Here is a 14,678-nt window from a genome sequence, read left to right as displayed (position 1 = left end):
GGTAAGATGAGTATGTAATGGATTTAGCAGTCAAAAGGTCATTACTGACCTTGAGTGCAGTGATTTATGAGTATCTCAGGTTTTAAAAACAGGTGGTTTACTTCCCTCTCTCTGCCTAATATAGATACTGCAGTAGGGGGTCTTAATAAGGTTAACATCACTTGAGAACTGGAATAATCTTTGAAGAACACTATAAAGTTCTAATAGGAAATACACTCAAACATTGAGATCTACTAAAAAAAAGTGACAACTAAATATAACAAATTAAAAAGTAATAATTCCCAAGCTCTAAGTTTCTCAATGCGAAGTATAGCAATACATAAAAATATGTATCTTAATGTTCACTTATATAAAGGTGGGCATTTTTAATCATTTGAAAAAAACAGGCTCAGTGTTAAGTAACTTGCCAAGGTCAAACAGTAAGCACTAAATTTTTAAAAATTCTTTATTTTTTAAATAAAGTTTAAAAAGTAATGTGGCAGTGTAAAATATTCAAATACAGAAATGTGTAAAGTTAACTTTTGTGTAATCTATACTGTTCAAAGAAAGCCATTAATAGACTTCTAGGCATTTACAAATATAAGCATATACAAATGAGTTCACACTATGTATTTTTCTATCAATAACTTGTTTCACTTAATATTATCATGGCCATTTTTCTATGTCCATTCCCAACAAATGTGCCTTGATCATTTTAACAGTAGATTTTCTTATGTGGTTCAATTGTATTTTATGTAACCAATCCTTTACTGATGGACAATTAGGTGTTCTATTTCTCTACCATGTAATTTTTATCCTTCTCTAGTAACTTAAATATTCTCTCAGTCCTTGTCTCATTTTCTTTAATTTTAGAAATTATCAGTGAGGCTATAAACCCTAGTTTAATAAAGCCTTGGACCTTTCAAGTTTCAATGTTTGTATAAGTACTGTATTAGTTTGGACTCATTTTCAAGTAATAGAAACCCAACTCAAAGTAACATAAGCAAAAAAGGGTATTTATTGGTTCACATAACTGCAAAGTCCAGGGGATATACTAGCTTCAGGCACAGTTGGATCCAGGGGCACAAATGCTGTCATCAGGACTCAAGTCTCTCCATCTCTGGCTGTTTTCCTTTGCTCTGGCTTCATTCTGAGAGTGGCTCATGCAATGTTGTGATAGGCCTTATTGGTTTGAGTTTTTCATTCTACAAAGCTAAAGCACCTCCATAAAGAAAACTTCTTCACAATTCAGTAAAACTCCTAGGGTTAACAATAGACCAACTTGAGCCAAACAACCATTCCTGAACCAATAGCTATGATCAAGGACATGGATTTTGTTGATTGATGAGGTCTGAATTACATGTATACCCCTGAAGCCCAAGGCTCACACTATCCAAATCACATGGACTGCAAATAGGAAGATAGGGTTCCAAGAAATATCATGAAATTGCTACAATGAGATGGAATGATGCTGGGCAATCAAAAACAAATGATGTTCAGGATACGACCAGATATTGAAAAAACTTGATCTCTGCTTATGAATTTGAATGCTGGCATTGTTTCTTCACTGGTAATAAAATTGTTTTAAAAATAACCATGAAGGATGGTTTTCCTGTCCTCAGGAAGTCTATAATCCATTTGAATGGAATAGTAATTTATGTCCAATAGGGTACTTTGGATGATACCAGAGTTTCAATACTAGCAAACTCAGCTGAGTCTGAGAGTCCCATTATCTTCGTGACATGAAGTAGGACCACTAGGTTCCTATTGGCAAGTAGTTTTGCAACACTATATGAGTCAGTGATAAATTAAGTTCGGTGGAAAACTTTTCTTGTGTTAAGTCTTTTGCCAAGTTGAACTGGTACATTCCTATGAGTACTGGTGAACCAGACTCATTTCTGTTGCTGCAGAAGAGAGAAATGGATTTGCTTTCCATTTGCTGCACTTTTCCCTTCCGGATCTGGCAGAAGAGGTCCCAGGTGCCAAAAATGGTCAAGTGAAGCTTACTCACCACTAGGAGTGTGCAGCATGATCCTTTCCTGTTGTGAATATTAAGTCCTTTTGGGGTGAAGTATGGGCTGCTTCCATTCAGAAATCCTCGATGGAATTGGGCACAAGATATGCTGAAATTGGCTATTGTCTTCTCAGTCTGATTGCAGAAACATGTTAAAAAAGGCAGGTAAGAGTTGAGACAGCTAAATTGACAAGCAGGGCAACTTCAACAGGGCCAGCCATACCAAAAGACAGGATATAATATGGCAGATTAATAAATGTTCTATAAATTAGTTTTTGCCCTGGGTACTTCAGAATTATTCTACAGGGTTTACTCTGAATACCATTTTCTGATCTTAAAGGGCTAGTCAGGTATAGCAGCTCTCATTTTCTTGTTCATTTGCTCAAGAACAGCCAGCTCAAAGGCCATATCCAATCCAGACCTGAGGGTCTGTTTATCAGTTTACACTATATCTGGGAGCAGCAGGGTCAGTAGAGCCAGGTTTGTCAAAGTTGGCCCTACTTTCTTTGGTAATCAAGTCTTCATCTTCTGTAACTGAGCTCATCTCTGAGAGTCATCTTACAAGCAAGTCAAGGCCTCAAACTGGTTGGATGGCACTCTTGAAAGATTTGGATAAGATTTGAGGTGTGGAGATAGTAGGCAAACTCCTGGGTTTAAGTTTTGGGCCTTTTGCCTTCTTAATTACCAATTCTTAAGCACAGGATACATTTGACTCTTGAGCAGATGATCACTCTCATATTAAACCCTTCATTTTGATTGAGTATGATAGGATCAGAGGGAATAACTGGCAGTGTAGATAAATGTCTTTTTCCGAAAGGTACAGGAAAAGCACAGGGGGGAAAACACCTGACAACTTGACAATCTGAAGACAGCAGGAAAAAGTGAGCTTGAAGATATAAAAGCTGTATATATAAGCAGAATATTCATCCAGATTTAATGTGCTGAGGGTAAGCAGTCTACAGCAACAGGACTAAGTCTTGTTTGATGATTTGAAGAATGAATCACATAATCACGATTAATCTAGAGGCTAAGAAACAAGGACATAAAGAAAACATTTCCAGCGTTGAATCTGTACATTTGTTAAAGTGGCTGAGGATGGCCGGCCCTTAAATTGTGCAGTAAAGGATGAGATTTTTCTCAGGACATAAATCGAAGTCTCTTCATTTGATATGATTTGGGAATTCAAGAAATTGAATCCTTCTTACAGAAATAAATTGTCCTAATGACTAAAAGTATCTCACAGAAAGAATAAAGCCAATCACTTTTAATTGGTATAAAACAGCAGTATTGAGACAGATGTGATTTAAGATATCCACGAGGACAAAAGTTTTAAGTATTAAAATCCTTTGTTGCTGTATTTGTATTTTTTTTTTCCATATCAGTCTGACAAAAATGTAGTCCAGTGAGTTGGCTACCATGGTCTGATCAAAGGGCCTATTTTTAACTATCACTAGCATATATAGTTGATGGTACCAGGCACAAAAGATTCATATTACAAGAACATTTCTCACTGGCTATAAGAAAAATTTTCCAAATGGCTACATTTAAAATCACATGAGAAGGGACGTCCAAAGATTGTCTTGAAGATCAGCTGTTACATGTAGTTAGAGACTAGTATTCATATTAATTTTGTAGAACAAGCAGATATGCCAAGTGATGGAGAAAATTAAAATTAAACAAACAAAAAACCCAACTTTTTAAAAGGCTCACTTGTCCTGGAAACAACGGTTAACTGAATATAAACCAAGGAGCAGTGTAAACTACCACTGGTTGAGTCATATAGTGATTTGTAGTTTGAAAAGATGAATGATAACCAGGTACTGAGCCCCTTTGGGAAATGCTGCCAGTATTTGGATTCTGCTTTCATAGTTAGTTATCCCTTGCATACGAAGTATAGTACCATGGTTAATGATGAGAGGTCAAATGCACAAGTTGGTTTAAGATGGTCTCAATGAGGAATCAGTTTCAGTATCAACCTGTAGGTTTTTCATGTATCCAAGGAAGGTCTAAGATATCATTCATGTACTTCAGTACCAGTAGTACATCTGGTGTTTATGAAGGTTGGTAAGTGGGATTTGTCAGTGTAGGGTGCATATTAGTTGCTCTCTGGGTCTATCCAATTCCAGGAGTGATTTTAAGTCCATCTGGGATGGAGGGCTATTAATGAAGGTTCATTTGACACTATTTTCAGCCCACATGACCATTCTGGGGGGCAAAGGCATTTCTTGCACTTTGTCATTTCTTGCACATTCCTAAGTCTGCAGTAAATATTCATAAGAATGTTCAGCATCAACTGAATATGGACCATATTGAGAGAAGGTACACAAAAGATTAGAATGCCACTCAGCTCAAACACGTCATCTGGGGCAGTAGTTTTCAAACTTTGCTCTGAAGAATTCTACATATTGCAAGGAAGTCTCTTTTGATGTCACCATGGTGGTAAAGGATGATGGTTATGGCAGGTTGCAGACCCCCACTTCTGCTTCACTACCTTCATTTAGAGCAGCTTCACTTTTACTCTGGGCTTCCATATTTTCATTCAAAGGACGTCATGGCCACAAGTCTTTGGAAAACCAATGATCTAAGAATAAGCTGTTCACAAAATGCTGAAATACAAAAAATAGGTCACAGAAACCAGAAACTAGGTAAGCAAAGTCTATGGTAAGATAAGATTTTTTCTATTCATTCTTTCCCTCATATGGACCCCTTACAGGTTGATGAAATTAAAGATCAAGTCTCCTACAAATTGATACCTAAAGCCAGGCTTATGACTACCAGAGAACAAGACTATTGATTCTTAGTTGCAATAGCAGTCGGGCTTTTGCATATACATGCAAAATGCTTCCATCTGTTTGTAAATGTAACTTCCAGAAGCTGGTGGCTCAATGACTTTTCTTTAAGCACTGCTAACACCTCTATGAGCCACAACTCAAATTCTAAGAAAATATTTCCTCTTATCACTTCTCCTTTTCTTGTCTCTTCCTCCTGTCCGTTTCCCAACCTCCTCACTCACCTGAGATGCAACAAAGTTTATAGCACAATTTTAGGGAGAAGTATACTAAATGTCATGAAACTCAGTTTTGGGAGGCAGAATTAACTTTCTCCCATTCCCCAACCTTATAGTCCCACAAATATTCTAAAGGATTCCTTAACAAAAAACAAAGGTAATGATCAACATATGGGATTCTCAGATGATAGACATACTAATTCAGTTAATGATATAAGAGCCAGGTACTATGGTACACACCTGTAATGCCAGTGACTTGGGAGGCTAAGGAAGGATAAGAGCAAGTTTGAGGTCAGCCTTGGCAACTTAGTGAGACTGTGTCAAAGTGAAAAAATAAAAAGGACTGGGTATTTATTTTGAGTGTTAAGAGGCTCAATGTTGGGAATAATAAAAAGACAAGGTATGAGAATACGGTTTTCAAAAGATACTATGTTTATTATGGGTCTCTAGGCCAATTTGTTGGTAATCAGGGAGCCCTGGTTATACTGCTCTAAAGCAATTTTTCATTCCATTAAAAGGAATGCTGCCAAAAAACAAAACAAAACCCTGTTTGATTAAACTCAGGACATAATGGGCAAAAGAGTTAAATGGAGCTCTTTGCTGCCAAGTCTTTTGAGCTCCTTTAATATTTTACACTGCATTGTTGGAAGGGATACATCTTACAGAATTAGAAGTTCTATGAGATACTTATCTACCATATACAGAGGAAAAAAAATTGCTCATATTGTAAATATTAGTTTGAAGACAGAGGACTATAAATAAGTTCCCTGTGTCTATTAGTATTAAACAACAAAAAGACATATGAACAAGATTCCTAACCAATTAGGCCATTTTTTATGATCTTCTCGAGAAGATCATAAAAAATGGACTGAAGAGCTAGAAGTTGCTTTCTGTTTCACATTGGGCAATCTTGTTACTGATGAAAACATGCTTTTTTTGACTGGACAATCTACCACCATAGACAGTTTGCTTCTCTACCCTAGGGATGCTGCCATGTAAATCTGATCTAGGTGTACCAATCATATGATTATACATAAAATATCCTCAAGGGGTCACCAGATCAAGCTGAAAACTTTTAGAATTCCCTATCTCCAGCCATTATAACACTGTGGGTAAATTAATGCCAAGGACAATACTGGACTGGGAGTCAGAAGGCTTGGCCTCTATCACTTTGTAGCTGAGTCACCTTGGTTAACTGCTTTATCTCTTAAATTCAGGTTCCCTCATTTAAAAAAGGGATACATTATTGTGTTATTTTGATTATTGAAATAAATGTAAAAGTGCTTTGAAACTGTAAAGTGCTAGGTAAACATAGGGGATTACCATATAGGTGCTATCTTGATGTATCAAGAGGCCTTTTCTTGAGTCTGACTGTAGTCTTGTGAGATGCCATTAGGTAAAGGGATTCCTTAGTAGAATTTCTTATGTTTTGTGAAGAGTTCTGGTTCCTGAGTAATCCCAAAGAAGATGCTATAAGGAATTTACTGTGCCTTCTTTTGATCCCAATGGGTCAGAGTATTTACTTTCTCATTCAGTAGGCTACTACAGATTTGATGTAGAAAAAGAACAGGGTCCAGTGACCTTGATGGGATTCCATCAAGATAGTTAGTTCATGAACTTCAATCATTTGAGTTGGGGGGGCATGGTCTAATGCTGTTCTCAAAGAGATGTTTCCTTTCTTCTGACACAGTTGACAATTACAAATCCCCTGGTCCAACTTTATTGTGTCTCTCTGAAGGCTTTAACTGAAGAAATGAAATGTACACTCATGGAAAAAACTGGGCCTTTGTGATAAAATAGCTTCAGCCATTTGGCTTCAGGACTCTTGACTACACTATAAAGGGCTGTGTTGACTCTGGGTACAACAGGAAAAGAGTGGAGATAAAGGCCACATCATGATGGATGAATGCCTCTTGGGTCACAGTGTCCACTGGAATGATGCCTTCTTCAGTAGTAAAGTGGCAGGAATCACCATGAGCAAAAATCCAGGTACCAGGTCTGTAGGCTGATGGTCTAGCAGAAGGAAGGTGGTCAGAAGGTCCAGGTGAACACTCAGCAATCAGGAGGCACAGGACTAGAAGGGGCAGGGATAAAACAAGTAAGATAACAAATGCATGGAACTATAAATACAGAATTCTAAGACTGGGGAGAGTCTGCTAGTAACACAGCTGCCTGATAGATACTAATTCTTGACCAGCCTGGCTTAGAGGCTGACAGATGATAAACTGGTGTGAGTGAGGAGAGCAAATCCAAAAGGAAAACACAAAGGTCTGATTAGCAATTACTAATAAGAACTGAAAGACTTTTCTTTGGCAAAGACCTCCTGCCTTCTCAGAACGAACTGTCTCAGAGATGCATCAAAAAGCAATTGCTCCAAGACCCATATTTTGGGGCAGTAATTTGATGGTATTCCAGCTGCTGAGCTCAGTTGCTAGAGAGAAGGAAGTGGCTATGCAGGTGGCACATAGTGAATTTAAAATTTATATACAAAAAAGAAACCATATTGCCTTTCTCCCTTCCTCCTTTTTAAATCATCTCCTTTAAAAAGCTTCCCTAACTTTAAACATTTTGAGTAGGAGAGAGTAAGACCTCAGTTCTTGCCCGCTTCTGTATAAAAAATTCCCTTCAACATATCAATTGCTCTTTATGCCCGAGGGCTTCATATATCTTTTAAAATTTAGAATTAAACTGGTAAGGTGGTGCATGTCTATAAGCTAAGCCCAACAACTTAGGAGGCTAAGGCAGGAGAACCACAGATTTAAGGACAGCCTCAGAAACTTAAGGAGACCTACCTCAAAATAAAAAGACTGGGATGTAATCCCCCCCGCCCCCCCCCTTCAATCCCCAGTACTCTCGTCAAAAAAATTAGAATTAAAAAATAAAACATGAAATAAAGATAGAAATGGGCCTAGAATATTTAGTGACTTTTCTTCTAATCAAGAAAAATTTTAGTTATTAAACAGTGATTAAGCATACACTCAACTGATTCTGAGACAGCCTGTTCTCTAAAGTCTTCCTTTGTAATAAATATTTCATCAGAGGTAGTGGTATGTAGGTGCATAAAACAAGGTCCTTTTCAAAGGATTTGCTATCTAGAAAGAGAACAAATGCATGCAAATAACTACAAGAATTTGCATACAAAGACAGATGAAAGATATAATAATATGTTATGTTTAAAGGTTAACAATCTGGTTAAAGTTAAGAGATTCATGGGGAGGAGAGTGAGCTGGATGCTGAGGAAATAGCAAAATTCTGACAGGTAAAGAAAGAGAAGGGCATTTCCAGTGTAGAGAAGAGAGTATGAACAAAAGTGCAGAGATGGTGAAATAGGGCATTTTGGAAAATTTCAAGTACCGTAATCCACTTTGGATGGAGTGTTATCAGTTTGCACAGAAGTTCTGAAGAGAAACTCAGGTCTTCTAATTCCCATAAACATTGCTGGTGGCAGTGCTTGCTCAGTTGCCTCTTTTCTCACAGCAAGGTCAACAGTCCCCAAATTAAAAACAGAACAAAACAAACCAAACCAAAAAAACTACCTCCAGAATTCCTGCCACATCCTGACAAGCTCTTCTGGGTTGCAGGTCCAGTTCTTGAAAATCTGGAGTCCATGGCTGCAGCTACTGAAAGTTATCTGCTTCAATGATTGCAGGACACTGTAGCAAAACCTTTTCAACCTCCAATCCTGGACATCTCATGTTTTGTTACAGAATTTCAAGCTTTGAGTTCCAGTTGTTTTTCTCCTCCTTTCTCTGGAGGAAAGCCTCTTATCACCACAGTCTAAAGATTCTTTTGAGGTACATCCAGACTTAATTACAAAAGAGCTAAAGACCAACACAGTTTTCTTCAAAAAAAGTCATTTTTTTCTGGGAGTGAATCATTTGTCTCTGCCCTTTAGGTAAAGGAACAGTCAACTGATTTTTTTTTTTTTTCCAGACATTTGAATGAAACAGCAGAACTGGCTAACATCTAATCAGACAAACTACACTTAAAAGTGTTCATGTTCACTTGCTTAGAGCTGTACCACTTGGTAAGCACCACTCCACAAAGTTAAAATGTTTGAAATCCAACTGTTCAAACATTTTTAGTGTTTGCTGGATAACAGACTGGAATTTGATAAAAGCAGCTGACAATTAACAAAGAAACAAAAAAATGGCATTTTGGCTGCCTCCTTATCACACTTATAACCAATAGAATACATGGCAGGCCAGGAAAGTGTCAAATCGCTACCAAATCTGATTTTTGAGGTTCAGCAGGAGTTTTAACAGAACTTTTAAGAGCATGTTAGCCTTCAAATAAAGAAAAAACCCCAAACATCTTCAGGAATTCCATGTCTGTTTCAGTGAGCCTGCTTGCTAAAAATCCATGTGCACCATTAATTAGCTGGGCATGGCAGCACCATTTAAAAATAAGCCTATTCACTACCAAACACACAAACTAGGGACACAAAATAGGAGCAAGTGAAACATAGCAAAATGGTCAATGAAAGAAAGGCAGTCAGACACCAGTATAAACAGCAAAAAACAAAGAACTTCTGGGCCAAAGATTAAATATGCTTGATATTACAGAACACATCCACCCTTAATTGTAGCTGCTTTACATTGGGTGCCATTGTACCATACACATCAGCCATCCTTCAGGCACCCCATGGTGAAAAGAAAGGATTCAGAACAGAAGCCAGCAGGGCTTATTGTTACCCCCAATATCCATTATGCATAGAAACAGCTCACATATCCCAGGGACTCAAACGGGGGGCTTCAAATTGGTAGTGAAGGAACCCAAATGACATCTAGGCCTCAGTTTCCTCCCCATGGCATAAAGGAAGTGGCATACAGGAATCGATCTTAACTCTTCTGGGTCACAGGACCCTCTGAAAAACTTGCCAGCTGTGGATTATCATTCCTTACAAATGCATGTTCCCACAATATTTCTGCATACAGTATCTGGGAGTTTTAGGGATCTCCAACTCCAATCTAAGGTTCCCAGGTTCAAAATCCCACAGATGGGTAATTGTTGTTTTCTTTCAACTCAAAAAACATTACAATATTCATCTTTTACGTATACCAAGCGCTTTCAACCCCACACACAACGACAGGCAGAGGAGGAAACTGAGGCGCAGACAAATTACAGAGTGATTTGCCTAAGGTCACTCGGCCTGCTGGTGGATAGGCCCGGAAGCAAACCCAGCTCTTCTACTCCAGGGCTCGTATCCCCACCCCGGAGCTGCTGCCAGAGATCCCGCATCTCACTAAGGCGGCATGAGGAGGAAAAGGCAAAGTAGAAAGCCCACCACCAACCATCCTCCAGCTCCCTCCTGCCCCCCCAACTGGGTTCTTGCAGGCCCGGAAGGGTGGCGCCAGGCCTCCAGGCCGGCCCCAGCCACCCCCGCCTCCCCGGCCGCGCCAAATCCCGCCGCTGCCGCCGCCTCCCCGGGAGCGGGGCGGAGGAGTTGCCCGCCGCCACCGACCACCCGGACGACTCCTCGTCGAATCGCAAACGCATAGGCCGCCGCCCGAGTTCTGCGTACAAGAAGAAAGACGCGGCGCGAGCGCCAACGGCCACCGGGCGCGCGCCGCGGCGGCCGGGCCTGCGCCCCAAGAGCTGGATGCCAGAGCAGGAGAAAGAGCCGCCAACCGATCGCTCGATCGACCGCGCGCCCGCTCCTTCGCCCTACCAGACCGGGGAGGGGGGGAGGGCGCGCCAGGGCTTCTTCGAGTTAGGGGCCTGACTCCCCGGCGATGAGACAAGATGGCTCCTCCGGTCCGCTCTGCAGCTACCGTCCCGGCTGCGTCGCTCGGCCCGCCCCCGGTACTGTTTCTTTAAATGGCGGAGAGGGTCAAGAAAGCAGGAAGAGAGGAGCGCTCTCTCACGTGACAGGGGCGGGACGGCCAACCAAGATCCGGTCACGTGGGGGCACGCTGCCCGCCAATCAGGAGGCGGGGTATCAGGGCGGGGGCGGGAGAACCCGCTGCTTTGTGATTGGCGGAATGGACCGCGGAGGCCTCGGGGGCTTGGGGCGTCGGGTAGTGCGCGAGGTGGCCGGGGCTGTAAACGCTAGCGGAGACAAAGCAGTGGCTGTGGTGGCTGTAGCGGAGGCGGCAGAAAAGCCCTAAACGCCGAATTTCGTGGCTCTGAGTCCTGTCATCTTATCTTGCGCGGCGCGCGGGCGGCAGCGGCGGAGGCGGCGGAGGCGGAGGCAGCACATGGTTCCAAGAGCGCGCTGCGGTTGTTGGGTTCCAGTTCCGCGGGGAGGGACAAAGGCAGCTGCGAGCTCCAGGCAACGCCCGATCGGGTGGTGCGCTTGCCACTGCCCTCGATCCGGGCCTTGAAAACTGAGACTAACTCCTCTTCGTGAGGAGGCGGCCGCAGGACCGAGGCCCGGGAAGGGATTGAGGGGCTGAGGCCGCTGAGGGGAGTGGGGGAGGGGCGCGGCCTCCTGAGGTGATTTGGGCGGGTTAATTGTGAGGCGTTTCAGTGGGCCAGTGTGAGGTAATTTGACCCACCACCCTGTGGAGATTGGGGCGGGACAGCAAGCTAGGTTTGGTCGGGTTTTGAAAAAAGAAATCGCAGTCTGTGCCTAGCAGCTCTTTCAGTTGGGAAGTGGTAAAGCTAGCGCCATATGTACAACATCGACGTCGCGGTCTCCAGCCTAGGGCCTATATAAAGACTGGCATCCCTGGTGGCGAAGACATGGGTGAATGTTCAGTTTTATGACAGAAGTGGGTAAATTTCCGGATTAGTAAAGGAAATTTAGGGGAACAAAAAATTAAAAAAGCCTCGAAGAACGCGAAGACTTGGAAGATGAAGCAGTGACAAACCGCCAACTCAAGGACTGTCTACTTCTGGACCAATCCACTTTGCACTCGGATTGTCTGAATTATCGAAACTTAACTCTGAAAGTTCTTTAGGACTGCAGGTTTATGACGTAGTTTTTTCCAAAATATTACATCATAGTCATCGAGAAGATTAAAACAGATTTTAGATCAATTTCTGTTTAAAAAATCTGAATATATTTTGGATAGATACTAGGTAACTTGTTTCAACTGTCATTAAGGAGCACAGACTTAATCTTAACTGGACGGAATCCTGGAAAATCTGCTCCATTATATATATTTCTCCCTGGGTAAAAGACTGGAGACCTCATTGCAGTTATGGCTTTCACAAATTATAGCAGTCTGAATCGAGCTCAGCTAACATTTGAATATCTACACACAAATTCGTAAGTATTCTATAGGTGCCACTGAGGTCACCAATAACTCCTTGCTACTAATATGGAAATCCTTTCCCCAGAAATTTTTGCTTTTTTCACTCTGGGATGTATCATAGGATGTCTTGAGCTCTGTTGAAGAACCGAGATCAGTGAAATATTTCTTGCTAATCCAGAAGAATCTGATTTTCATTTATGGGATCAAATTTTTCTAATACAAACTAGTTATTCGGAGTCAGTGTATTGAGTGTTTAATAGGAATCCATCAAGTACTACTCTTTGGATCGCCAAAAGTTGAACTATTTTAGCATCAACTCAACTTTTAGTGACAACGGCTTTGGGTTTATAACAAATGTTTCCTTTCTAACAAGAAAAGAAGACAAAAACATAAGAGACAACTTAAGAGAAGATTTTTTTTTTTTTTGCTATCTTTTTTTTTCAGCAAACGATTGTCTTTAGCTTCTTGGGAGATTGGTTCCTACATACAATACAGTTTGTATAAGTTCAGCAGGAAATGGCAACTTGTTTTCATTGATTTAGATAATCTTTTCCCCAAATGTGGTAAATCACAAAACAACTGTGTTCGTGGTTCTTGAGTTCACAAGTTACAATCACTTCAATTTGGTATAGAATATTTTAGGGTTAAACCCAGTCTCTCTGAAATTACCTAGTGGGATCAAAACTACTTTAGCATTTTCATATATTACCTGTTAGAAGGTAAGTATTCTACCATTTTAGTACCTGGAGAGGAGGTTTTGAACAGCTAAATGAATGGTTCCCAATTAAGAACCACCTTTAGAATTCAGAGTGTAGACTTCAGTGATCCAATAGAAGTAGTACAGTGAATTTTAGCCATTTGTGGAAAAGTCAGTATTATTTGTGATCCCATAATATCTGTAATATTTTTGTTATTTTTCTGATCAAGGAAATAAATTTTTTTTTTCTGAATAATGAAGTGATTTGCCAAGTGCTGAGGGTGTGGTTTGGTTTTGTTTAGGAAGCTTTTTATTGAATATCATTTTAGAGAAGGTACCACAGAGGCCATCTACTCAAATTCTCACATTTACAAATGATAAATCTGGAACCTAGTTAGATGAAATCATTATGAAAAGTGCCAGTAGAGCCTTGGGAAAAACCTTCAGTGTCCTTTTTATTTGACCTGTCATATTAAAAACAAGTAGGTGAAGGCCACTAGGATGTTCATGGGTGATTGTTGGATAAATGGCTGTCTCAATTTTGAGTTTTGGAGTGATAGGGCAAGTTTGGAATTATAGATTTTATGATAATCTTGGAAGACCATGAACTGGACTTCAGAAGTTTGGGTTCCAGCTTAACCAAAGACTATGCAATATAATAATGGTAATAGTTAACAGTTAATTCCTTTATGCCAGTAACTTTTAAGCTTTGTCTGATCTGTAAAGTAGACCTGCAGGATAAGGATTATTTTTGTTTTGTGTTTGAGGAAACTGAGGCTCAGATTAAATTACATGCTAATAGTTACACAATTGCTAATTGGCAGATTAAAGGTGCCAGGGTTTAAGACAAAAAGATTGACTACAGTGCTTTAGTGCTTTTAACCATTAGACAGTGCTGCTTCTATCCGTTTTACTTTCAAGGGCCTTTTGTCTAAAAAACAAAGATTCACTTCTCACTTTAAAAGTCTTCAAATTTAATGTATGTCAGTTGAGTCTCTAATTTGAGGATTATATGTAACCGCCCCCCCCCTTCTTTTTTATTCTGTTTTGTAGTTTATTAACAATAGCTGAAGCTGGGCATGGTCGAACATGCCTGTAATCCTAGCAGCTGGGAGGCTGAAGCAGGAGGATTGTGAGTTTAAAGCCAGACTAAGCAATTTAGGCCTAAGCAATTTAGTGAGACCCTGTTTCTACAATAAAAATATAAACAGGGCTGAGGATGTAGCTCAGTGATTAAGTGCCCCTGGGTTCAATCCCCTGCACCCCAAAAAAACAAAACCAAAAAACACCCACAAAAAGCAGTAGGTGGTCTATGCTAATTCAAATGAGCAAACTTAAGTTGTTTATAAAGTGATGTTGGAGAATTTTCTGTTAATTTTATTTACCCATGTTGAAGCAGAACCACCCACTTGCTTTAACAGAAGCTTGGAAAATTGTTTTGAAAGCTCTGGAATTTCTTATCTGGATCACAGCTCTGACCTTCAAATTTGTTCTACTGTGATAGGACTAGGTAGTCTACTTTGTTAGACTTTTCACTAGTCCTACCAAAAGAATGAACGGATCCTAGAACACCAACATTAAGCCTTTTGTTTGTAGCTAACTTGAAGAGAGATCTTCATCTTGGTGGCTTGATTGGAAGTTCATTTTTAGAAGAAATTGGAAAATATGAATTTTTACATCATGTGACTTATTACTCTTGATGTATTAAGTGGTTCAATAAGTCAGCTTTGAAGAAGGAGAGGTTGGTCTTATGAACCACCTTTGCTCTGTTAAGATCTT

General features: G+C 40.3%; 2 protein-coding genes across 4 annotated transcripts in view; one reads left to right on the top strand and one right to left on the bottom strand.

Annotated features, from left to right (window-relative positions):
- Window positions 1–974: 974 nt before the first annotated feature.
- Tug1 (taurine up-regulated 1) lies at window positions 975–10,713 on the bottom strand (the record flags this gene model as incomplete). Its single annotated transcript, XM_076855184.2, has 3 exons — window positions 975–4,599; window positions 6,324–7,074; window positions 8,355–10,713. A coding segment is annotated over one exon (468 nt), but the record flags the coding sequence as incomplete, so codon positions are not given.
- Window positions 10,390–14,678, top strand: part of Morc2 (MORC family CW-type zinc finger 2) — a 39,005-nt gene continuing 34,716 nt past the window's right edge. For 2 of the 3 annotated variants that reach the window (XM_076837885.2, XM_076837867.2), the window contains exon 1: window positions 10,390–12,216. In XM_076837885.2, the coding sequence (XP_076694000.1) occupies window positions 12,149–12,216 (68 nt within the window). In that variant the 5' untranslated portion in view covers window positions 10,390–12,148. The remainder of the gene's footprint in view (window positions 12,217–14,678) is intronic. The other variant, XM_076837876.2, reaches the window with a different exon arrangement.

This window comes from Callospermophilus lateralis, chromosome 1 (assembly GCF_048772815.1).
Source record: "Callospermophilus lateralis isolate mCalLat2 chromosome 1, mCalLat2.hap1, whole genome shotgun sequence".
Taxonomy (NCBI): domain Eukaryota; kingdom Metazoa; phylum Chordata; class Mammalia; order Rodentia; family Sciuridae; genus Callospermophilus; species Callospermophilus lateralis.
Note: the sequence above shows the minus strand (reverse complement) of the source record. Positions and strands in the feature narration are given on the sequence as shown.